This window comes from Hylobates moloch, unplaced genomic scaffold (genome assembly GCF_009828535.3).
Source record: "Hylobates moloch isolate HMO894 unplaced genomic scaffold, HMol_V3 SCAFFOLD_18, whole genome shotgun sequence".
NCBI lineage: Eukaryota > Metazoa > Chordata > Mammalia > Primates > Hylobatidae > Hylobates > Hylobates moloch.
Genome location: NW_026652293.1, coordinates 76,119,491 through 76,146,856, shown reverse-complemented (window position 1 = coordinate 76,146,856; position 27,366 = coordinate 76,119,491). Strand labels below are relative to the sequence as shown.

Genomic DNA, 27,366 nt, shown 5'->3' with positions numbered 1-27,366 from the left:
ATATATATATATATATATATATATATATGCACACACACACACACACATACATATACATACAGACAAATAAAATTTAACTTTTCATGTAAATGATTTAAACTCGAGTTTTCAACAGTTTTTTTCTTCTCTTTTTTTCTTTAACATACTTCCAAAAAATGCTACTACAGACTTTAGGCCTGTGGTGAATGAAATGCTCTTAGGATTATTTTCACTTTGGGATGATGGTGAGAGTGTATGCTTATGTGTGTTGAGTGTGTTTGATCTCTGAATAGATTTTATTTGTATTGATTTCATATTTTATAAAAGGAAAATATTTAAATCATTTACCATCTTCTATTAATGGGAAATGTTACTCATTTTTATAGGGAAGAATGGACAGAAGCTATCCAGGCTGTAGCAGACAGACTGCAGAGGCAAGAAGAGGAGAGAATGAATTGTAGTCCAACTTCACAAATTGATAATATAGGAGAGGAAGAGATGGATGCTTCTACAACCCATCATAAAAGAAAGGTAGAAAATAATAACTTATTTCCAGCACAGCATTCATTTTTCTGGAAGAAACATATTAAAAACTACCATTTGCAGAAAGATGTCATCCAGTTTTCTTACAATACGTAAATATATTAGTAGGTTTTATTCACATGAATCTGAAATACCTGTTGTTGTTTAAAACCAAATAGGTGAACATGGTTTCAGTGATTCAGCACTTTAACACTGAATGCTGATAGGGCTCATGTGTGACTGATGTGCCATCACACTACTTTATAATTTGCATTTTTTCCTTATTATTTTTAATACAATTTTAGAAACTTTGCAATAAAATGTTTTCCCTGATGATTTGTTCTTTTCCATTTCACGTTTCATATTCTCCCGAAAAGCACGAGCAGTAATGGCTTGGGTGTACTTCCTGATTAGTGCCCTCAGTCGTAGTAAAATCAGCAGGAAAGTGAACAATTTTGGAAACAATAACTCTTATTTAATGGCTGCTTCTGAGTCAGTAGGGAAGTAGACTTTTCCTTCTGTCAGTGCTCCAGCATAATAAATACTAATTTATATTTTTATGAGAAATATAAATTTTATTTTTCATTGCTATAGAAAATTGAAAAGCAATTTCCTTATTACAAAAATGATATTTTCATGATTAATCTAAAGATAGAGGTGTTGAGATAAGCTTACCATTTATCACTTTAGAATACGTTTGATTTAATAGGTTGTAAATTAATCTTCAGGTAGGAAAACACAAATTTTCAAGGTATTATCCATGAAATTTGGTATTAGCACAGTAATTAAGAACTCTTTGGAGATAGACTGCCTGAGTTCATATCCTCCCTTTTCCACGTTAAACTTGTGGACTTGGTGAAGTTATACAGTCACAACATAAAGTTAATTATCCTTTCCTTATGTGAGTAAGAATAATATTCTATACTTGATCTGGGCCAAATTTCTGAGATCCCTTTCTGTCTTCATTGTAGATTTCTTTGTTTGTTGAACTGAATCCCTCTTTTCTTTTATGTCAATTTAATCTGCCTTGTTCCTCCATCATTGCAAAGAGAAGAACAAAGTCTGGCTACACCCACCTACCTACTCAGAGATAAGAAAGCTTCTTTTGTACATGTGTAAATTATTTCATTTAAAATGAACTGAAATCAAGAATAGTGTAAATCTGATATGGTTAAGTAATTGAACCCCAAATTCAAAATACTTCAATGAATTTTTCATTTTGGAGACTCAGTTGGAGTAAAAAATTCTAAGAGAATCTGTTTTAGAGTGATGTTTATGTTTAATTATCTTTATCTAGACAAAGAATAGTAGCTAACTTTAATAGCTAATATTTATTGAGCACGTTTTACATAAACACTTTAAACATTTTTTTTTTCATTTCGAACTTCAACTATAAGTTGAGTACCATTATTATTCCTGTTTTATAGTTAAGGGAAATAAAGGATGGAAGGATTAAGAAATTTTCCCCTTAATTACACACAGGGTGGGAGCCAGTACTTAAACCCAAGCAATAAGATCTGAAGTCCCCACTTTCTAGCACTATGTTGTGATACTGAAGTTCTACTGATTTTTCCAAGAGTTTACAAAGCTTTATTATCAATTGAAATTAACTAATATCCAAATGTCATATAAGGACAACAGTTTTTCATGATATTTTGAGAAACAGAATATAGTCATAAGAGAATATCTGCATAATTTTGTTTCTAATATAACTTCATTATAAGCATAAAAATTACAGAGATTAGAGAGGCTCAAGATATATGCACCAAGAAAAAGAAATAAGCTATATATTCACGTGTTACAGTATACAATTAAAAGATCTTATATGTTTGAGGTTCTGTTATCTTTTTTGAAATAATTTAAAATAGTTCTAAATTACAGCAGAAGTTAGTGCAGAAAAAGAACATTTATACCACTAATAACTCCATAACGGTCCTAATGACTTAGCTTCAAGTGGTAAAATATTACTGTCATTTTCATAAGATAAATGATTCTAGAACTATACCCTTAATGTATATCAATTATCATGCAAAGAATTGCAGAAGTTTGGATTATTTTTAAGACTATAACCACACATTGTGAAATAAGAATATTGTTCTACTAATTTATAGGATATGTTTCCTTCTTTAATTTTTTCCAAATGGCAATAGGATTAAAAGAATAGGTACTGATTATGGTGGCTATGGTGAGGGTGGTCAGACTGCTATTTCTTGCATGAAATAGGGTTCATTACCTCCCTTAGCGGTAGACTGTCACCACAGTGTCTGCTCTGCCAGTTAAAAACTCACTTGGAAAGGAAGGATGTTGGGTAGTAAAGAGGCAAGGGCCTCGCAGACAGATTTAAGTGCTCTTCTGTGTTTGAATTAAAAGAAATGTGGTTCTATGTTTTAATTAAAAGATAGTGTTTCAGAGGAATTTGCTTAGAGAACCCAGAAGTGCCTAATCTTGGTCAGCCAAGCCACCATTCTTGTATGCCTTGTGAAGTATGTGAAGGGACATAGCACAAAAGGATAAAAAGCCAAGTGAGAGTCAAAGTTCTGCTTAAGTTTTAACAGACTAGCATAGGCTTCTCTGAGATCAACTGGCTATAATCTCATGATTTACGTTTAAAGTATAAGCAGTGCCTCCTGCTTTCCCATTAAGTTTGACTCCAGTTCTTGGGATTGTATCACCTAATTTCTGGCCGCAGTAACTCATACCAGTGGCTAGTATCCAGAGAAAAAGAGAGGGAAAAAAAGAACAGACAGTGGCCAGACCAGCTGAAATCTCATGATCTCACACTGCGCGAATCTGCTTATTTAAAAGGGAAAAGTGACATAACCAATGTAGAAGTTGACTAATAACATTAGCTCCACTTTTTCTCATGAGAAAGAGCACCAGAAGAAGTGGGCAGAGATGGAGGCAGAGGAGTGAACTTCATCAGAGCTCTTCTCCTCTTTTTACTTACTTGGTTTTGCTGTTACATTGTAAATGTATCTGGAATTTATCTTTTTTGACCAAATATGCTAATACTGTGGTATTCTTAGAAGTTCTTTATGTTCCTCGTTGATTATATGTTTATTTTTAATCTGATTTGTAGGCTAGACAGTGTCTTATATTCTGGTGTGCCTGATTTGAACACATTTATTAAGCATTTGTTATGTATGCCCATGTATCTCTTTACCTAAAACAGCCACGTAAACATGTAAAGGGAAGAATATAACTGTAAAGTATTTCCCCAATAAATTCTTAAGATCAGGCCTTGGAGGAGGATTGTTTTTCTGGAGAGTATTCATGCTCCTATATTTTTATTAAAGACTTACTGTGGCTGGGTGCGGTGGCTCACGCCTGTAATCCCAGCAGTTTGGGAGGCCGAGGTGGGCGAATCACGAGGTCAGGAGATCGAGACCATCTTGGCTAACACGGTGAAACCTCGTTTCTACTAAAAATACAAAAAATTAGCCAGGCGTGGTGGCGAGCGCCTGTAGTCCCAGCGACTCGGGAGGCCGAGGCAGGAGAATGGCGTGATCACGGGAGGCGGAGCTTGCAGTGAGCCGAGATCGCGCCACTGCACTCCAGCCTGGGCGACAGAGCGAGACTCTGTCTGAAAAAAACAAACAAAAAAAGGACTTACTGTATCTTTTTCCATAACATCATCCAGAAGAACAAAACATTTTGTAATAGCTTTCATTTCATTTGTAAGGACTACACAATTATTGTGTATACCATTCTGAACATGAGCATTTGATAGCAAAGATACCTTACCTTTTTAATTTCCTGAAGTTTTGTCAAAATAGATGGGAAATCTGTTTCTGATTTTATCACATACAGTGCTTTTTAATAATAATTTCCATGTAAATTCCCCCCTTTTTTAAAGATTGAAAATCAAACTGACAAGCTGTCAAGTTCAGAGTGAAGGCTTTCATACTTTTTTTAACCTCATTGTCCCTAAGAATTGCAATTTTACTATTTACTTATTTATTTATTTTCATTTGAGACAAGGTCTCACTCCTGTCACTTAGGGTGGAGTGCAGTGGCACAATCATGACTCACTGCAGCCTTGACTTCACAGGCTCAGGTAATCCTCCCAACTCAGCCTCCCAGGTAGCTGGGACTACAGGCACCTGCTACCATACTTGGCTAATTTTTGTATTTTTTTGTAGAGACAGGGTTTTGCCATGTTGCCCAGGCTGGTCTCAAACTCATGCACTCAAGTGATCCACCTGCCTTGGCCTTTCAAATTGTGGGATTACAGGTGTGAGCCACCACACTCAGCCAAGAATAAGGATTGCAATTCTTAAGGAATATAGTAATATTTTATAATTAAATATTGCTTTTCATCTGAAAATGTCATAAAGCATTTTACAGATTGTTTTCTAATTTTTACGCCCCAATAGTTCAATTTCATTTATTATGATATTTAGTAATAGGGCCTAGCAAGTATTATTTTCTAGTGCTTTTAAATAAAAAATGAGGAACATACTGTCTAAGTGAAACTTTGAGCAATAAATTGACACTCTGGCCTGGTTATGAAAATAATGTTTCTGAATTACTTGCCATGTGTATTAGTCAGGGCTCTCTAGAGGGACAGAACTAATAGTATATATCTATATGTGTGTGTGTCTGTGTATATACATATATATATATATATATATAGAGAGAGAGAGAGAGAGAGAGAGAGAGAGAGTGTGTTTATTAAGGAGTATTAAACACACTATCACAAGGTTCCACAATAGGCCATCTGCAAGCTGAGGAGCAAGGAAGCCAGTTTGAGTCCCAGTGCTGAAGAACTTGGAGTTGGTGTTCGAGGGCAGGAAATATCCAGCATGCAGAAAGATGTAGGCTGGGAGGCTAAGCCAGTCTAGCATTTTCATGTTTTTCTGCTTGCTTTATATTCTAGCCACACTGGCAGCTGATTAGATGGCGCCCACCCAGGTTAAGGGTGGGTCTGCCTTTCCCAGCCCACTGACTCAAATGTTAATCTCCTTGGCAACACCCTCACAGATACACCCAGGATCAATATTTTGCATCTTTCAATACAATCAAATTGACATTCGGTATTAACCCTCACACTGTGGAACAAACTCAAATTTAATGTCTTAAAACAGTAGCCATGTAAATATCTCATGATTTTGTAGTTTGGGCCATTCTGTTGGTCTTGCATGCATGGCTGTCAGGCAGCTGCCTACAGCTTATACATGGGTGGGCTGGAAAATCCAACATAACCTTCCTTACGTGTCTGGGGCCTTGGTGCTGACTGTTGGCTATGGTGTCTTGGTTCTCCTCCACCTGGTCTCTCTCTCGGAGTGGTTGTTTATCTTCCAAGGTCTCTCCACATGGCCTCTCTCTCCAGCAGGATAATGTGGACTAACTGACAGCATTAGAGCTGGCTTTCTAGAGCTTTCCAAGAGAGAGAACGCATAAACTGCCAGGCTTAAAGGCTTTGTCTGTTACTGGCATAGTATCAGTTTGATCATATTCTGTGTTCAAAGCAAGATACAAGGATAGCCCAGGGAGAGAGAAAGTTGACTCCACCCCTTTATGGGAAGAGTGGAATGTGTATACAGGGAGAAATGGGAATTTGTGGCAGCCATCTTTGCAGACTACCTAGCACAAATAGCTTGTTATGTAGTATTCCCTAATTTTTTCTACTCTATTAATGCAATTAAATCTAATATTACCTATTATTTGTTCAAATGACACTAGCTGATTTACTATATTTGATAGTTAGAGCTACATGTTTGATTTTTAGTTGAATTAATATATCTTGTTATCTTCCCTGCTGTCTCTTTGCTACTTTATCTTTTCCTTTGAACTAGAGATATTATTGAATGTAAGACACTTTAATTTGACATTTGGGGAAAATTATCAAAATTATGAGCAGCAAAAAATGTTGAAAGTGAACGTAGGCATTAATTTCTAAAATTTTAAGAATTTTTATGTAATATACATGAGAGATATTGGGGTGTAGTTTTCTTGCATTGTTTTCCTCTCATTTTGGTATTGTCAAAAAATTGGGGTTCAGCCTTGGAGACCACATGGGTTCTTGGCTTCACAGAAGAAGGAATTCAAGAGCAAGCAACAGAATAAAATGAAAGCAAGTTTATTAAGAAAGTAAAAGAATAAAAGGGTGGCTACTCCATGGGCAGAGCAGCCCTGAAGGCTACTGGTTGGCTATTTTTGTGGTTATTTTTTAATCATATGCTAAACAAGGGGTGGCTTACTCATGAGTTTTCTGGTGAAGGGGCAGGGAATTCCCAGAACTGACAGTTTCCCCCTTTTTCAGACCATACAGGGTAACTTCCCTATATGCCATGGCATTTGTAAACTGTAATGGCACTGATGGGAGGTTCCTTTGGCATGATAATATATTATAATTAATGTATAATGAGCAGTGAGGACAACCAGAGGTCACTTTCATTGCCATCTTGGTTTTGGTGGGTTTTGCCTGGCTTCTTTACTGTATCCTGTTTTAACAGCAGTGTCTTTGTGACCTGCATCTTATGAAATGAGGCCTGCCAAACTCCTATCTCAGTATCAGGATCAATGCTTGTCTCAGAATGAATGAGAAGTATTCCTCATTTTAATTTTCAGAATTTGTATAAAATTGGTGTCATTTCTTGTTTAAATGTCTGTAGAATTCACCAGTGAAACCATCTGGGCCAGGAGTTTTCTTTGATGAAAGGTATTTAACCACAAACTCAGTTTTTCTTAATAAAAATATGGGGTTATCAAGTTATCTGTTTCTTCTTGGGTGAGCTTTCATAGCTTCAGACTTTCAAGCAATTTGTTCATTTCATCAAAGGTGTCAATTTTATTGTCAAGATGCCATTTATAATATTCTCTCATGTTTCTTTTAATATTTGTAGAATGTGTAGTGATGCCACCTCTGTCATTCCTGGTATTGGTAATTTGTGTCTTCTCTATTTTTCTGACCAACCTGGCCAGAGGCTTATCAATTTGTATTGATCTTTTAGAACTAGCTTTTGATTTCACTGATTTTTTCTCTACTCTTTTTCTTTCTTTTAAAAATTTAATTGATTTCTGCTCTGATCTTTATCATTTTCTTCTAACTCTTTTGGGTTAACTTGCTTTTTTTCTTAAGTTTGTTAAGGTAGAAGCTGAAGCAATTGATTTGAAACATTTCTCATGTTTACTTTAGATAAATGATAAACAGAAAAAAAACTATAAAAGACACAAATTTTCAATGACTTGTAATTTCAAGATAAAACCCAAATACTTACTTGATATTTATAAACCTCTAAACTGAGTTTAAATTTAAGTAAACTGATCATATACAATCACCTCTTCTGTTCAAAAACCTATTAATACAAAAGTAAAGGAATTTCAAAAGGAGGCAAGTCCACAAAAATGAAAAGCTGGGTCGGGGAGGGGTATTAGGGCACAAATGCTTTCAAAAGTTTGGAAGTTTCTGGAAGAAGGTTGATAGAGCAGAGCAGGAAAAGAGTACACAGAGGGGACTGTAGAGAACAAGTGGCACACGTGACTGGCAAAATCCTCAGAATTACCTGATTTAAGAAAGACAAGTGAAACTGAAAACAGGCAGATTAATTAAAGATATTCTTCTTAGAGCTCCCTGCCTTGCTGTTCTGAATTGCATAATGTACTCTCTCAGGAATAACAACTGCTTTCTTTGATTTATTTTAACTGAAGTATACGAGGTTCTCAACATTTCTTACAAATATATCCTATATCTCTGTCTTTCTTGGATTTTATCTTTATTTTGCTAGAGTAAATTCTCAGATAGCTCCTTCCAAAGCACTGCTTTTTTAGGCATATTTGGAAATGTTTGTGTGGAACATTTTTGATTATCACATTTTCTGGGGGTAGCAGCACTACTAAATCCTTGAAAACTTGAGTCCTTAAAAATGAGTGAAAATAATTTTTTTCCTCCTTTGCCCTTTTACATAACTGATAATTTGGCGGAGGAATTCTAGGTTCAAAATCATTTTCTCCAACATCTGAGAACTGCTTAAATTATTTTCGGCATCCATGGTTGCTAATGAGACAGCCAGTGCCAGTCTGATTCTTTTTCATTTAGATGTGCTTATAAATTGGTAAATTTTGTTTTTGAGTGGATATTGCAAACACATACATATATGCTAACAAATAAATTGCATCAAATACTTCATATTATATTTTTTAATTTGTATTTTTCAGACAATGAATGATTTTGACTATTTGAAACTACTAGGTAAAGGCACTTTTGGGAAAGTTATTTTGGTTCGAGAGAAGGCAAGCGGAAAATATTATGCTATGAAGATTCTGAAGAAAGAAGTCATTATTGCAAAGGTAACTGATTATTAAAGTTGATTACTAAATTTTTGTTTGCAGTGTGCATGTGTTTGTGGGCTCATGAATTTACATGCTAATGTATGCAAATTCCATTAAACAACCAAAATATGGTTGTAGACTACTGTTACAGTAATTTTTGTGTATTAATATTTGTGATTTTAAAAGTTTTCACATTCATAATATATGTGTATTATATACTAAAGCTATTCTCTTAAGGAAATAGAAATGTTTATGTTTGCGTGTTTGGGAGAATGTTTTGTGATCTATATCATAATTATACTAGGATTGCTTTTTAATAATTTCCCCTATTGTTCTGAATTTCTTATTAAGATTGACTACTGTAGATGATTTTTACTCATAAATTCTAAAGCTTGTATAACATTGAATGGAAAAACATCCTAAATAGATTTGAAAATACTAGAATGGTGAAATTAAAATAAGTTATTTTATGAAGACTTACTTCCCACCCCCATACCTTTATTCAGCTTAGACCTTTTTAAATAAATAACATGTTAATGATGTCAGTTCTCACTCAGAGTTCTGAGTGAAATCCCAATTCCCTCAGGAGATATACTTTACAAATCGTCCGTGCTTTATGTCTTACTTAATTCAACAAATGACATAAATTACTGTTATACTTTGTGGACTACTTTAACTTCCAGTTATTTGCTACTATAGTTTCCTCATCTGGAGTGTATTGCCTCTTACACTTTGTGAAACTTTGTTTCCCCGTCTTTGTACATTTGTTTTGATTTCAACTCCTTTAAAAGTCAGTGCCCCTACTGGAAAGAACATTGGCTTTGGAATCATACACACCTAGGTTCACATCTCACCTAATAGTCTTTAACAACCAGTACTTTTTAAAGCAGTGCTTTGGGGGAAGTAATGCTGTCTTAGGGGCATTTGGAAATGTTTATGGGGGGCACATATTTGCTTATCACAGTAACTGAGGAGAAGAGATACTTCTGACAGTTACCAGGTAGAAGCCAAATGTGCTAAATATCTTGCAATGCGTTGGGCAGCCAATCAGAGCCTTAGTTTTTTTCATTTAAATTGGTATAATAAAACCTCTGGACAGGAATATTTTGAGGATTAGGATATGTAAGGTATTTAGCATCCTAGCTGGCACTTATTATTAATTAAGCTGATATTTTCTGGGTGGTAGTATAACGTCAGGTAGGTTTTGCTGCTTAGTAAGTGATCCAACTTTTTATGCCTTTATTTTCTTATCTACAGAGTGGGGCTAATAGTAGTACCTGGCTCGTATGGTTATTTTCAGGGTTAAATGAATAGATAAATATAATAGTACATGCCATCAGTATTAAATAAACTTAACAAATTACAAATCAAATGAAATTAAAATATGCTATTGTTATAAATATTTGCTGTAATTATTATTACTACCTACTGTGTATTATTACTACCTACTGTGTATCAAGCATCAGTAAATATCTATTCCGTTCTGTTTTTTCTTTTATATACTAGCCTCACTTGTATCCCATTATTTAATTTCTATTCATCAGACTGGGGAATATCCTATTAGACACTGTCTTACCTCACTACTTACACTTTTCTGAGTAACCTTACAGAACTGGGTATATTTCACAAATGATAGACGATTTTGATTGATGTGGTGCCTTGCTGCTTTCTCCCAACAAATCTATTTATCATTTCTTGAAAGAAAATATGCTCATTTATAGCAAGATGATTAACACTATGAAGATTTGGGGTGTGACAAGACCTGGGGTTTGGTTCCTTCTGTGCCCTTCTCAGAGCAACATATCAGAGAAGAAATGATGTTGATGTCTTTTTACTGGTGATGTTAACTTTGATTGCTTGACTACAGTGGTGTCTACTGTGTTTCTGCACTTTAAAGTTGCTATTTTTCTGTTCATAACTAATCAGTATCTTAGAGGAAATACTCTGAGACTATATAAATAACCTATTTTCTTAAACTTTTATGTACTAATTTTAACATCCATATCAGTGGATTTTGCCTATAATAATTATTACTGTTGTGTTCTAATGGTGATTTTCTCTTTCCTTCATTCCTTATACATTTATTCTTAGTCAATTAAGCTAAGGGTTTATCAATTTTGTTAATCTCTTCAAAGAACCAACTTTTGACTTTGTTGACTTTTCTCTGTTTTATCTGTCTTTGCTTTAATCTTTATTTTTTTTTCCTAGTGCTTGCTTTGGGTTAATTTACTTTTTTCCTAGTTCCTTAAGTTATAAAGTTAGATTGTTGATTTGCGATCCCTCTTTTTTAGTATAAGCATTTATGGCTTTAAATTTCTCCCTTAGCACTGCTTTTGTGGCATCCCATAAATTTTAGTCTGTTGTGTTTTTGTTTTCATTCATCTCAAAGTATTTCTAATTTCCTGTGTCATCGATTGTGTCTGTTGTTTAATTTCTACAAATTTGGGAATTTTCTTTTTTTCTTTATATTATTCTAACTTCATGTTGTAGTTGGAGAAGATACTTTGTATTTGTCTTTTAAAGTTTATTGAGACTTAATTTGTAATCCAGCATATGGTCTGTCCTGGAGAATGTCCCCTGTGCACTTGAAAAGACTGTAGATTCTGTTGTTAGGTAGAGTATTTTGTGTATATTTAATAGAGCATTTTGTATATATGTCTTAGATTTAGTTGCTTTATTGAGTTGTTGAAGTCTTCTATTGCTTTACTTATTTCTGTCTGGTTGTTGTATTCCGTATTGAGATTGTAGGGTGTTGAAATCTCCAACTATTATTGTAAAATGGTCATTGCTTTCTACAGTTCTTTCATTTTTGCCTGATATATTTTGATGGTCTTGTTATTAGGTATGTAAGTGTTTATAATTGTTATATATTGCTGTATTAATTCTTTTATTAATAATATCTTTTTTTTGTCTTTTCTGGCCTTTTCATTTAATGTCTATTTTGTCTGATATTAGTATAGCCACCCCTTTTCTCTTTTGGTTACTATGGTAGTGCCCCCTTTAGCTGCAGTTTTGTTTTTCATGGTTTGAGTTATCCCCAATCAACCACAGCCTAAATATAGATGAGTATAGTAAAATAAGATATTTTGAGAGAGAGACCAGATGCATCACAATAACTTTTATCACAATATATTGTTATAATTTTTCTGTTTTATTATTGTTAATAGTAACTGTTAATCTACTTTTAATATCCATTTATAAAGGATGTGCCTAATTTACAAATTAAACTTTATCATAGGTAGTATGTGTAGGAAAAAAACATGGTACATGCAGTTGGCTCTCTGTATTCCACATCCATGGATTCAACCAATGTGGATTTAAAATACTCAAAAATAATAATACAACAATAAAAATAATAAAAATTTAAAAACCAATGTAATGTAGCAGCTATTTACATAACATTTACATTATATCTGATATTATAACTAATCTAGAGATGATTTAAAGTATATGGGAAGATGTGCATAGATTATATGCAAATACTATGCTATTTGATATGAACGTGAGCATCTGTGGATTTTGTTATCTGCAGGGGGATTTTGAAACCAGTCCTCCATGGATATCAAGGAATGACTTTATAGAGTTTGGTACTATCCATGGTTTTAGGCATCTACCGGGGTCTTGAAACATATCCTCCACTGATAAGGGGAACTGCTATATTTTCATGGAATTTTTTTTTCTCTTTCACTTTTACCTTGTTTGTGGCTTTTGGAGATAGCAGGGAGTTGGATCATGCTTTTTGTTTGTTTAATCGACTTTCCCAATCTCTTTGTTTTGATTGGAGAGTTTAATCCATTTACATTTAAAGTGAGTCCTGATAAGGACTTACTTCTGTCCTTTTGCTATTTATTTTCTATATGCCTCATTGCTTTTTGTCCCTCCTTTTCTACATAAATGCCTTCTTTTGTGTTTAATTGATTTTTTAGTGAAACATTTTAATTCTCTTCTCATTTCCTGTTGTGTATATTCTATAGCTATTTTCTTTGTATAGATTATATTTAATATCCTGAAGTTATAGTACTATAATTTGAATTTATACCACCTTAACTTTAATAACCCTCAAAAACTCTACTTCTTTACAATTCTGTCCTTACTCCTTTCAATTGTTGGTGTCTTTAAATTGCATCTTTATGCATTGTGTGTCCAAAAACGAGACTACTAATTTTTTATTGCATGAGTCTCTTTAATCATGTAGAAAACAAAAAGTGGTATTACAACACAAACTTACAGTAATACTAGCTTATATAATTTTTTATGTATTTAGCTTTACCAGATCTTTAATTCTTCATCTGACTTTAAGTGACTGTCTAATGTCCTTATATTTAAACCTGAAGGGACTCGCTATAGCTTTTCTTGTATGACAGGTCCAGTGCTAATAAACTCCCTCAGTTTCTGTTTACCTAGAAGTGTCTTGATACCTCCCTCATTTTTGAAAGATAGTTTTGCTGGATTCTTGCTTTACTTTTTTTTTCTTCAGCACTTTGAATGTATCAACCAATTGCCTTCTGGCCTTCAATGTTTCTTATGAGAAATCTTCGATAATCTTATTAGGGTTCCCTTGTATTTGATGATAAGCAAGCAAAACAGACTCATTGCTGATATGGAAAAAGTTCGAGTGGTCTTGATAGAAGATCAAACCAGCTGCAACATTCCCTTAAGCCAAAGCCTAATCCAGAGCAAGGCCTTAGTTCTTCCAGTTCTGTGAAGGGTGAGAGAGATAGGAAGCTGCAGAAGAACAGTTGGAAGCTAGGAAAGGTTGGTGTGTGAGGTTTAAGGAAAGACACCATCTCTATAGCCTAAAAGTGCAATGTGAAACCACAAGTGCTGACACAGAAGCTGCAGCAAGTTATCCAGATATCTAGCTAAATAATTGCTGAAGATGACTACATGAAACCACACATTTTCCTTGTAGATGAACCTAGAACTTTCTTAGAAAGGAGAAGTCAGTGCCTGGCTTTAAAGCTTCCAAGGGCAGATTGACTGTCTCAGTTTTGGCTATGCAGTTGGTGACTTTAAGTTGAAGCCATTGCTCTTTTACCATTTCAAAAATCCTAGGGCCCTTAAGAATTATGGTAACTCTACACTGCCTCTTCTCTGTCAGTAAAGCAACAAAGCTTGGATGACAAGCACATCTGCTTACAGTATGTTTTACTGAATATTTTAGGCCAACTGTGGAGACCTGCTCGGAAAAAAAGATTCTTTTTTAAATATTACTGCTCATTGACAATGCACCAGATACACAAAAGCTCTGATGGAGATATACAAGGAGATGAATGTTGTTTTCATGCCTGCTAACCCAGCGTGAGTTGTGCAGCTCATTATCAACATCCATTCTGCAGCCCATTATTTCAACTTTCAAGTCTTATTATTTAAGAAATACATTTTGTAATAGATAGTAATTACTGCCATAGATAGTAATTCCTCTGCTGATCTGAGGAAACTTAATTGAAAACCTTCTGGTAAGGATTCACCATTCTAGATGCCTTGAAAAACATTCAGGCTTCATGGAAGGAGGTCAGAATATCAACATTAATAGGAGTTTGTAAGAAGTTGATTCCAATCTTCATGGATGAGTTTGAAGGGTTCAAGACTCCAGTGGAGGAAGTAACTGCAGATGTGGTAGAAATAGCAAGAGAACTAGAATTAGTAGTGGAGCCTGAAGATAGGACTAAATTTTATCAGGCCCATGATAAAACATGAACAAATGAGGATTTGCTTCTTATGGATGAGCAAAGAAACTGGTTTCTTGAGGTAGAATCTACTCTTTGAGAAGATGCCATGAACATCGCTGAAATAACAGCAAAGGATTTAGAAAATTACATAAACTTAGTTGATAAAGCAGTGGCAGGTTGTGAAAGGATTGACTCCAATTGTGAAGAAAGTTGTGCTGTGGGTAAGCAGCATGGCATGTGAAAGAGAAACCTTTCTTGGAAGAAAAAGCCAATATGGCAAATTCATTGTTTCCTCATTTTAAGAAATTGCCACGCCGGGCGTGGTGGCTCATGCCTGTAATCCCAGCACTTTGGGAGGCCAAAGCAGGCAGATCACTTGAGGTCAGGAGTTCAAGACCAGCCTGGCCAACATGGTGAAACCCTGTCTCTACTAAAAATACAAAAATTAGCTGGATGTGATGGCAGGTTCCTGTAATCCCAGCTACTTGGGAGGCTAAGGCATGAGAATTGCTTGAATGCCAAGATCATGCCACTGCACTCCAGCCTGGGTGACAGAGCAAGACTTCGTCTCAAAAAAAAAAAAAAAAAAAAAAAGAAAGAAAAAAGAAATTGCCACCACAGCCACTCTCACCTTTGGCAACTGCCACCCTGATCACTCAGCAGCCATCAACATCAAGACAAGACCTTCTGCCAGCAAAAAGATAACGACTTGCTGAGAGCTCAGATGACCCTTAGCCTTTTTTGGCAGTCAAGTATTTTTAAATTAAGGTATGTACATTTCTTTAGATATAGTGCTGTTACACACTTAATAGACTACAGTATAGTGTAGTGTAAACATAACTTTTATATGCGCTGGGATACCACAAAGTTAGTGTGACTCATTTTAGTGCAATACTTTTGTTGCAGTGGTCTGGAATGAAATCTGAAGTATGCCTGTATGGAAAAAAAAAAAAAAGAGGCTATTTGGTTGAGACATGAAACATTGTTTCTTGAGAAGCCCAGGTCTCTTGATGTAGAGTAACCTTTCCTTCATTTCAAGTCTGACCATACTATTTGATTGTCCCATGAATAATATTCATTTACTTATACCATTGCAAACACCAAATTGGTGTTCAGTTTTTAGAATTTATCAATAGACAAAGTACTGAAGACTTAAGTATAGTTACAGAACAGACTGAAAATGTTATAAACCCTGTCAGTGTAAAAGAAATGGTATAGTTGATGGACGTCAGCTGAAAGCATGTTATAGTTTTAAAAAAAAAAAAAAGCAAGAATGAATTGGAGGCCAGAGACAGAGGGTGATGGAGTCACCAGGGTTGCAAAGGCAGAGGTTGATGGAGCCACCATGGACCTAGAGGACAGAAATACAAATTACTGAGGATTAGTTACAGACCTTGAAATCGAATTTCCCTTGCTGGATTTAGAACTTGCTTGGAATCAGTGACGTTTTTATTTCTTCCAATTTCTCCCTTTCTGAGTGGGAATATCTATCCTAGGCCATTGTATTTTCGAAGCAGATAACTTGTTTTCTAGTGTGAGAGGTCCACAGATTTAGAGGAATTTTGCCCCAGGGTGGATTATGTACAGAGTCTCATTGATTCCTGATTTGGGTTATAACACTTGGGACTTTTGAGCTGATGATATTTAAATGAGATTTTGGACTTAGACTTGATACTGTATTGGTTGAGACTTTTGGGGATATTGGGATGGGGTGAATGTTAGGATGGAATGAACTATAGTGGGTTGAGTGGTGGCCCCTAAAATAATATGTTCACATCACCTATTACTCGTGCTTTATTTGGAGAAAGGGTGTATGCATATATAGTTATGCAGATAAAATTAAGAATCTTAAGTAGATCATCCTTGATTATCTGGGAGGGAACTAAATCTAATGAGAAGCGTTCTTATTGGAGTGATTCGGATAGAGATTTCACTTACACAGAGGAGAAGGTGATACAAAGGTGGCAGAGGTTGGACTGATCAGCTTCAAGCCAGGGAATGTTAAGGACTGCCAGCAGCTTCTAGAAACTAAGAGAAAAGCATGGAATGGATTCTTCTTCAGAGCCTCTGGTGGGATCATGTCTCTGCCAGTCTTGATTTTGTACTTCTGGTCTTCAGAACTATGAGAAATTTTTTGTGTTTTTTTTTGTTGTTTTGTTTTGTTTTGTTTTTTGAAATGGAGTTTCACTCTTACTGCCCAGGCTGGAGTTCAGTGGCACGATCTTGGCTCACCACAGCCTCTGCCTCTGGGTTCAAGGGATTCTGCTGCCTCAGGCTCCTGAGTAGCTGGGATTATAGGCATGTGCCACCAGGCATGGCTAATTTTATATTTTTAGTAGAGACGAGGTTTCTCCATGTTGGTCAGGCTGATCTCAAACTCCCGACCTCAGGTCATCTGCCCACCTTGGCCTCCCAAAGTGCTGAGATTACAGGTGTGAGCCACCACGCATGGCCAATTTTTTGTTGTTTTAAGCCATCAAGTTTTGATGGTATTTTGTTATAGATGCCACAGGAAATGAATACAGTCAGGTCCCCAGAAATGTGAACTTTTCCACCTTTGGAAGGGATATCTGAATCAGATTGCCTGCAGCAATAGTAGTCTACTAAGTGCCTCTTCCTCAGTCCATTCCTATTCTTTCAGGGTTGAATTACGTGGTTACAGAGCTAGAGGACTCTTGACTACTAGGCAGTGCAGCTGCATTCACTGTCATCTCCACATGGTGTGAAGGCACAGTCCATCCCATTAGGCCCTTAGGAGTTCTGGAATAATGGTTTAAAAGTCTAATTAGAGTTTCTTGCTTAGAGATCATTCCTGCTTTGGGCATCGACAATTGTCTTGCCGCTCCCAGGACCACTGCTTTATGTAAGAAAAAGGAAAATTGAGGTGATGTAGCTAAGAATTGTACAGTGATAACATCATGCTCCTCCACTCCCTCTCCCCCATGTCCAGGAAAGTGGAGGAATCTATGGAGCGGGGACCTTCCTTTAGCCTCCTAAGGTTGAGTGTGAGCATTCATTTGTGAAGCGTACATTTGTTTAGCCAACAAATGTTTCTGTTTCCCATTCCAGTTCTCTATCAGCCTGTTACTCTGAGGATGGTATCTGACATGATATGTCTATTTGATACAATAACCTCTTTGCTTGTTTTTGGATAGTACGGGCTACAAAGTACGTCCTTTGGTCTGAAGACATGTAACTTGGTGGGGGTGCAGTACCTCTGTTCCAGTCATCTTACAGTATTTTGAGCTTTTGTATCTGCCATTGGGTATGCAAAGCCCAATCCACCGTAAATGTCTTTTTCCAAGAATGACCATTTATAGCCTCCTGGGGATAGTGGCAGTAGCTCAGGGTAGTGTACTTGTCAACTATGTATGGGAGTGGGGGACTTTTTTCTGGGGAATATATGCCAGTCATCTGCAGCCTCTTTCTCCCTTTCTGGCAGACAGGATGGCTCTTTCTGGAATTTTGTGCATCAGAGGGTACAAGAGGAATACATCAATGGCCAGCCCATCTCTGTCTGCATTACTGCATATCTCCCATATCTTTTTTTAAAAATTTTTTTTATTTATTTTTGGAGACAGAGTCTCACTCAGTCGCCCAGGCTGTAGTGCAGTGGCGCGATCTCAGCTCACTGCAAGCTCCACCTCCTGGGTTCACGCCATTCTCCTGCCTCAGCCTCCCGAGTAGCTGGGACTACAGGTGCCTGCCACCACGCCCAGCTAATTTTTTATATTTTTAGTAGAGACAGGGTTTCACCGTGTTAGCCAGGATGGTCTTGATCTCCTGACCTCATGATCCACCCGCCTTGGCCTTCCAAAGAGCTGGGATTACAGACATGAGCCACCGCGCCCGGCCAATATCTCCCATATCTACTCATTTTGGGGACCCAGATAGCCACCTCAGACAAGCATGCTGGGACATCCACTTGCTGGTTCCAATCATCTCCTGATCCTGAAGGAAGTTCTTTTGATGACCATCAACATGTCCTACTTTAATTCACCTTTTAAATTCCCATAAGGATTCTCATAAGCCATGCCTCATTAATAATCCATCCATTTATTATTTATTTTATTTACTTATTTATTTTGGAGATGGAGTTTTGCTCTTGTTGCCCAGGCTGGAATGCAATGGTGCAAACTCAGCTCACTGCAACCTCCACCTCCCAGGTTCAAGAGATTCTCCTGCTTCAGCCTCCCAAGTAGCTGAGATTACAGGCATTTGCCAACACACCTGGCTAACTTATTGTATTTAGTAGAGACGGAGTTTCACCATGTTGGTCAGGCTGGTCTCAAACTCCTGACCTCAGGTGATCCACCTGCCTCGGCCTCCCAAAGTGCTGGGATTACAGGCGTGAGCCACCATGCCTGGCACATCCATTCAATAGTCAAGTTTTTCACTGCCTATCAGCCTGACCATATGGCCAGACAAATGGCCACAGCCCATTCATGGGTGTACATTCACACATCAGGGTTATGTTTGTTTAGTTCATCCATCATTGCAAGGAAAACAGTGTACAATTGAGCCCTTTGAGCTGATTTGTTGTTCTTCAATCAGTTTCACATCAGTCAGTCATAGTGTGACAGCCTTCCAAACAGGATGCTGGCTGATCACCTTTGAACTGCCATCATCTGTAAAACAAGCCACTTTTTGGTGGTCAGTGAGAGCTCTTTGTAAGACACTAACAGTTGAAAAGTAGGATGTGGCAATAGGATCTGGTAGCTTCACAGATGGTTCCAAAGTTGGTCTGGAAGGAAAGAGGAGGCCAAGCGTGATGACTCATGGCTGTAGTCTCAACACTTCGGGAGGCCAAGGCAGGAGAATCACATGAGTCCAGAAGTTCAGACTCAGACTCAGCCTGGGCAACATAGTGAGACCCCCATCTCTACAAAAAATAACAATTAGCCAGGTGTGGTGGCATGCCCCGGTGATACTAGCTGCTCAGGTGTGGTGGCATGCCCCGGTGATACCAGCTGCTCAGGTGTGGTGGCATGCCCCGGTGATACCAGCTGCTCAGGTGTGGTGGCATGCCCCGGTGATACTAGCTGCTCAGGTGGCTGAGATGTGGGATTGCTTGAGCCTGGGATGTCAAGGCCGCAGTGAGTTGTGATTGCCCCCAGTGTATTCAGCCTGGGTGACACAAAGTGAGACCCTGTCTCAAAAAGAAAAGTTTTCTTCTGTTGAATATGGTAAATGTCTTCTTGCGTTCCTCAGCACATTCCTGTTAAGCCGTTTTCATTTTGTTATTGGTACTCGTTAGAGTGTTTCTCTGACTTTACCCAAGACATGGGTATTTTAGGCTTTAGGTTTTAGGATTGTGTTATGTCCTTTAGTCATAAAGACAGTTTCAATTAATGCCCAGGAGCAAACCAATAATCATCTCTCTAATGATGTGTTCTATACTTTCTTATCTGGCCCATGGTCCCAGTGGTTGCTGCTGGACAGCATTCATGGGCTTTTTCCATAAGCTCCAGTCTGTTTAAGTATGAGTTGCAGATACTTCTAAAATCATATCTGAGCGTATATCGTAAGGACCCAAAGGCATTAATTGAGCCACTGCAACTTAGATAATAGCCTGCTGTTGTTTAGGTTTCCATTCATATGTGTCCTTTCAGGTAGTTTTACAGATTGGATTTAGCACTAGTCCCCAGATACAGAATTTTTCTTCTGCAAAACTCAAGCAAACCAGGTGCAGTGAATGCTTCTTGTTTACTTTCATGGTTGTGTAATAAGAGCAATTTAATTTTAGTTGCCTGTAGAATGTTATGGGTGGTTCCTGCCCAGGTTATTCATAAGAATTTCACAGTTTGGTTAGACCCTGGGGTATTTGCTGGATTTATCCCCTAGCCTGTGTGGTATTCCTGTGAGCCACCACTATTTTCAAGTCAGCCCTAGCTTGTTCTTAGGTTTCTGATACCATCATAATGTCATCAGTGTAGTATATTATTGTATTCTGGACCTGTATCAAGTCAAAATCTCAAAATCCCTTTGAAACAAATAATGGTAAGCTGATGAATGCAGATAAACCTGCAGCAGTGCAGTAAGTGTAAATTGAGATCATTCCCACTAGAAGGCAAAGTGCAGTTGTTTTTTTCCTGAGATTGGAACCAAGAAAAAAGTATTTTCAAGATCAATCAGTATGTCTGTCTGTCTCTCTCTCCCTCTCTCTCTCTCTCTCTTTTAAATTGAAACAGCGTCTCACTGTGTTGTCCAGGCTAGTCTCGAACTCCTGGACTCAAGTGATCCTCCTGCCTTGGCCTCCCAAAGTGCTGGGATTACAGATGTGAGCCACTATGTCTGGCTGAGTATGTCTCTTTTAGATTGTTGTATTTTGAGAACTTCTGAAACCATGTCAGAGACTGCTGATGCTGTAGATGACACTACATTATTCAAGTCTCGATTATCTGTTGTGAGTTTTCATGAGTCATTCACCTTTTTCACGCATGACACAGAGAATTTGTTGGTAACAGCACTCCAGTGTCAAACGTCATTAATTCATGTGGTAAATCTCTTTTGGTCCACCACGATACTGTTTCAAATTAACAACCTATGTGAGTTGAGGAAGTTGCATAGATTCTCATTTAGCATGTTCTGACTGAAGGGAAACTAACAAGCTTTCTGCAGTATAGTAGCTGAAGTTTTCCCTGGTCAGACATAATATCCTTCCTCAAAACATATTCAGGTAATGTGGATGCAAGTACTTTACATGACTCATTCAAACATACTAATTTTCATCCAAATTTTAATTTAATCCTATCAACCATTTCATCCTCATATCCTGTCTTTCTAGTTATTGCCCCTGCTAGGATTTTACCAATAGGTTTTGGAATCAGAGGCACTGAATTCTATGTCAGGAACCCCTGGAAGGTTTCTTTTTTTACCTTCTATTGTACATACAGGTGTGCATATGGCCTTCAGTCCCTACTAGGAGATTAGTTAAAAAAAAAAGCCCTGGTTCTGTGTCAGTCCTCATCCTGATTAATTTGGTAGCCCATCACCTCTGATGATTTGAACTGAGGTTCTTCGTTGTCATTTTTGCCTCCCAGCTTGGTGCATTCCTTGAAATTAGGGTACATAGAGTGTGTTTGTTTAGGGCCCTTCAGTGTTGGGGGACTAAGAGGAGCTCCCATTGGTAAACCTAACTTCTGATAGTGCAACATTAAGACCTTTGTGTTAACATCAGTGTCCATTTTATTCATCCCATCTCTTAGTAACTTTAAAACTTCATCCTGCTTGGGACTTCCTTGACTAACTGTTTTGTCTTTACCCATTCACTTGTGATTCAGTCTTATTTTCTTAGCATCTGTAAGACCCATATTAAGAAGCTGAGACAACAAATCTGACACATTTCTTGGACCATTGATAGATTTTACAGCAGTTATATCAGATGCCTGCCTAGAGGGGCCCTTTTAGTCACAGTATTTACCATGATTTAAAGGGCATATTAAGGATGAACAAACATCTGATGACCATGAAGTTAATCCAGCATGGTTTGCATATACAGCTTATCAGCTATGTCATCTATGGAGTGCCACTTGGCATTTAAAAGAGGGGAAGGACCATTTCCCTTTTCAGAGTAAACAAATTTTACAGTGGCTTTTACCCAGTCCACCAGACTAGCTGTCCCTTTAGGAACAATCTGTTGTGTGTTTGGATCATGTACAACCATCTATGATTGTTCAGTAATAAAGTTCCTGCATCAACCCCAAGCAGACTTCTTCATTCTGCAGCATTCAGAATCAAAGATAATGCTCCCAAGTTAGTCACTCTCACAATCTATTTTCTTAAATGTTTTTCAGGAACCTGATGAATACCAGTTCACGAGGCGAGAAAACTCCTTCACACATAACCCCTGCTTCCAGTAGTATCTTAGTTTTGTCACCCACCATTTGGACAATGTTCCTGGTGGTCAAAGGCCGTAGAAATACTGTCTGTTTTTTTCAGCATAATTTTCCATTGGGTTGTATCCTGGAGGCTAACAGCCATAGCTCAGGCTAACTGAAATCCGAGCTTTTTGAGCATCAGGATTTCCTTAACACTCTCTTTTACTTTCATTTTAGCCGTTTTAAAATACAGCAGACTGGGCCAGGCGCAGTGGCTCACATTTGTAATCCCAGTACATTGGCAGGCCAAGACGGGCAGACCACTCAAGGCCAGGAGTTTGAGACCAGCCAGGCCAACATGATGAAGCCCTGTCTCTACTAAAAATACAAAAAATTAGCTTGGCTTGGTGGCATGCGCCTATAATCCCAGCTACTTGAGGGGCTGAGGCAGGAGAATCACTGGAACCCAGGAGGCAGAGATTGCAGTGATCCGAGATCATGCCACTGTGCTCCAGCCTGGGAGACAGAGCGAGACTCCCTCTCAAAAAAAATAAATAAATAAAAGAACAGACTGCAGTGGCAATAAGACCAGAAGCTCCTCACTTCTGTCTCTAAAGTGGGGAAAGGGCAAGGATGGAGGAGGCTTTCTGTAATACCTGGATGCTGACCAACAGAACTTTGATGAGTACATGAAGGCTCTAGGCATGGGCTTTGTCACTAGGCAGGTGGGAAATGTGAACAAACCAACAGTGATTATCAGTCAAGAAGGAGACAAAAGGTGGTGATCAGGATTCAAAGTATGTTCAAGAACACAGAGGTTAGTTTCCATCTGGGAGAAGAGTTTGATGAAACCACTACAGATGACAGAAACTGCAAGTTTGTTGTTAGTCTGGATAGAGACAAACTCATTCACATATAGAAATGGGATGACAAAGAAACATATTTTGTAAGAGAAATTAAGTATGGTGAAATGGTTATGACTTACTTTTGGTGATGATGTGGTTGCCGTTCACTATAAGAAGGCATAAAAATGTTCATGGTCTAGGGCTGGAAGAGCTCTTTAGTTTTCCTCTTTACTCAAGTCTCAGTGCTATCCTGCTGTTACAGTATGGTTGATTAAGTGGTTATTCTTGGTGTGGAGATAGAAAATGGTGATTTAAGAGTTTGTTATTCCAAGCAGTTAGCCTAATTTTAACCTGGAAGTTTATCATATTTTATAATTAAATTTTTGTCTTAAAAAAAGTGGATACATTTTATAATTTCCTCTGAAATGCAAATCAAATTGGAATAAAAATCTTACCTGTAGGGAAAAAAGTACAAGTTACTAGTGGATTGTGTATTTAGCTTGTTTCACATCATTTTGTATTTCTTTATGTATCCAGTGATCTAAGTCCTTGAGATTTTGGTCTGTCATTTCTAAATTCCATTGACAACTTCTATATGTAGTAACTTAGCACAGTACAGCTGCCGTCTCATGCCATTGGTGACTGTATACCCATTTAGGCATCAGAGTTTGTCATTGTCTGCCCTGTCATTCTTCCTTTTTCGAAACAATGTTTTTGGCATGCTTTAATAAGTGCTACTTATGATGCCAACTGTGTCAGCTGTCCCTAAGACCACTGTCAGGCTCAGTGAGTCATGACTCACAAGACTCAGAAAAGACTCATGGTTATTGTTTATGATAGTGAAAAGGTACAGATTAAAATCAGCAAAGGGAAAACCACATGGAGCAAAATCCTGGAGAAACCAAGTGCAAGCCTTAAGGCATCTTCTTCCAGTGGAGTCACATGGATGATGTAGTGAAGTCAAGGATCTCCAGAGAGACAGACACAATCGGATACATGCATATACGAGAGAGGATTCTCTGGGAAATTGGCTCATGTGATTATGGAGGCTGAAAATTCCCAAGACAGGCCATCTGGAAGCTGGAGACCTTGGGATGCTGGTAACGTATCTCAGTCCAAGTTCCCTGGGAAGCTGATGGTATAATTCTTAGTCTGAGGCTAAGGGCCGGGAACCTGGGTTTTGGTGGAAAACTAGGGAGTTTCTGGTATAAATCCTGGAGTCCAAATGTCAGAGAGCCTAGAGTTCTGATGTCCAAGGACAGGAGAAGACGACTGTCCTAGTTCCAGGAGAGTGCCTTTTCTTTGCTTTTTTGGGTCCTTTTTGGGCTCCTAGTTGATTGGATGGTGTCTGCTCACATTGTGGGTGAATATTCTTCACTCAGCAAATTCACATTCCAGTCTTCTCTGGAAACACAGACACAGCTATTAGTAATGCTTTACCAGTTCTCTAGGTATTCCTTAATCCAGTCAAGTTGACACATAAAATTAACCATCACAGAGGCACTTAATTCTCCCAGCTGTGAAGTGTTGTCAACTAAAGAAGCTTACCTGAGCCTTGGTGTCCAGGGTTTTTATTGGAAGTCAGTCACATAGGCAAGCAGTACCTGCATGACTGCCCTGAGATGCTCAGATTCCAACCTCTCAGAGCAAAATCAGGCACGAAGTATTAATCATGCATCCTGTTGTTTGCATAAACTATCTAGTCAAACTGGTACCATGTGGCCCAAGATCTCCAGCATACAAAAATACTCTGACCAGGCAGAATATTTCAGAGGCTCAGAATTCATTTCCCGAGTTGGCCAAGGGCCAATTCTGAAGATTGACATTTTGGGAATGTGTAGAGTTTGAGCAACCCAGGCCTGATGTGTTACCCTTTTTCTGCACATAAGTCCATTAAAATAACCCAATGCATTTGCTTGATTACTGGCATCTCTTTTTCCTTGGACTCTTAAGTTCTTACTGGTGGATCTTAACCAAAATCTCTTAACGTGATCAGCCAGTTACTTTGTTCTCTTCTTTCATATTCTTTTGAACCTCTGTATTAAACATTGCATCAGTGATTGTGGTTTATTGTAGGAAGCAGATAATGGTTTGATCTGCTGTACCTTCATCAACTGTCATTGTTCTATTGGGAGTATGATTTCATTGATTTATGTTCTAGAGTTATTTCATGCAGTTTGTGTAGCTTCTATTCTTCAGCAGCATGTACCAAGGTTATTCATTATTTACTAGTTCATTCACTCATTTCACTAAATATATGTCGAACACCTAATTATTTGCTAGGTACTGCTCTAGGCACTGGGACCATTTGAATGAATAAAACTGACAAACTTCTGTCCTTTGGGAAATTGTATTCAAGTCAGGAATTAGAGAATAAATAATACACATAATAAATAAACCAAAGAGTATGTAAGAAACTAATCCATACTACAGAGAAAAGTGGAGTAGGGAAATAAGGAATAATGATGGTAGTGATTTTTGGGACTTAATGCAGTTTTAAATAGCATGATTATGGAAGGCCTCACTGAAAGGTGAAATTTCAGCAAGCATTTGAAGGAGATCAGGAAGCAAGTCCTTTAGATATTTTGAAGGAAGAATGTTCCAGCAAGGGGAAATAGCAATTGAGAAGGCCCTGAGGAGGGAGCTTACTTAGCACATTCTGACACATTCTTTGAATAGCTAGGAGTCTGGCATGGTATGGAACAAGAATGGTGTAGGATTGTTTGTAAGGATATTGGCTTTTACTGTGAATGAAGTGGGAAGCCTTTGGAAATTTTTCTGCCGTGTAGTTACACAATCTAGTTTTCAGTATCACTTTGGCTGCAGTGTTGACAATAGACTGTGGATTGGAAGCAGATAGTTTGCTAATTGCAGCAGTAATCTAGATAATTGATGATAGTGGCTTGTACTAGGGTAGTAGCAATGGAGGTAGTGATGATAATGAGACCCTGGGTGTATTTTGATGAAGAACCAACAGGATTGCTTGACAGATTGAATGTAGAGTATGAGTGGGAAAATAAAGGAGTTGGAGATCATTGTTAAGATATTTGGTCTAAGCAATTGAAAGCATGGTGTTGCCACTCACTACAATGAAGTTGACTGCAGGAGAAACTTTTCGAGGGGAGGTTTGGAATTAGGTTTTATACATGTCAAATTTGCTATTTTTGTTAAATACTCCAGTTTATGTCATTGATTATACATCCATGCCAAATAGGCATTTCTTAAGTTTAGGAAAGAAATCTAGATTTGAGGTATAAATTTGGAAGTCTGTCAGCATAAATCCTGTATTAGAGCCATAGTCTGAATGAGTTCACCAAAGGAAGAATGTACCCAGTGAAGACAATTCTGAGGACTGAGTCCTGGAGATGCTTACAGAATAAGGGTTTCAGAGCAAAGGAAGCAGCAAATGAGACTGAGGAAAGACAATCACTGAAGAGGAGGAAAATGAAGAGATTAGGATGTCCTGGGACCCAAAAGAAGAACATGTTTTCAGGAGGAAGGAGTGTGACCAAATGTGTTAAATGTTATGTTTATGGCTTCTCTTCTGAGTAGGAAGTAAGATCGCATTTTGAAAGTGTGAACAAGTGAGGTTGAGATAAAGAGAGACAAATAAATGAAAAGCTCCTGTACTTAGAAGTCAGCACAAACCTGGGTTCTAGTCTTAGCTTAGTAGCTTGACTAGGTAAGGGTTAGTGTGTACATTCAAGTATACCTACCAGGCAAGGAAGACGGCTTGGGAAAGATTTGAAACAACCATCCTGAGAAATTGAAGATTGACCTAAGTAGCGATGGATGAAAGAGGCCTCAGAAGATTCAACTGAGATTGGAGGCAGAGTCCAATGGTGTTAGTCAATATGTTTGTGTAAATTTATCTTTAGATGTGAAATATAGACTTAAGAGGGTAGAGATGAACTTGTCCCAGTACTGTGAATGAGAGAGGCAGAAGAAAGACTGGAGTCCAAAGTGATTATAACATGATGGAAGTCAAAGGAGTTCATGTAGCCCTCCATCTAAAGAATATTTGGAACAGGAGCATCAAGAACAAAGTATCAAACACAATACTCGAGAAAGGTGCAATAATGTTTGTAGTTAACAGAGAACAATGGTGCTTTCATCTTCTCCATCAAGGTGAGAAATCTTCAAAAAAAGGAATAGAAATCAAGGAACAGAAGACAGTCTGACATGGTCAAAGGGGGAAGAGGCATGTCTTGTGTGGTGTCAGGCGAAGAAAGAGCGATTGTGTGAAGAAGGAAC

General features: G+C 37.7%; 1 protein-coding gene and 1 pseudogene across 9 annotated transcripts in view; both read left to right on the top strand.

The window, feature by feature from the left end:
- AKT3 (AKT serine/threonine kinase 3) overlaps positions 1-27,366 on the top strand; it is a 357,879-nt gene that overhangs the window by 207,924 nt on the left and 122,589 nt on the right. For all 9 annotated transcript variants that reach the window (XM_032137424.2, XM_058430705.1, XM_058430708.1 and 6 more), the window contains 2 exons: positions 366-510; positions 8,662-8,793. In XM_032137424.2, coding sequence (XP_031993315.1) covers positions 366-510; positions 8,662-8,793 — 277 coding nt within the window. The remainder of the gene's footprint in view (positions 1-365; positions 511-8,661; positions 8,794-27,366) is intronic.
- LOC116457904 (fatty acid-binding protein, brain-like) lies at positions 22,901-24,385 on the top strand (annotated as a pseudogene).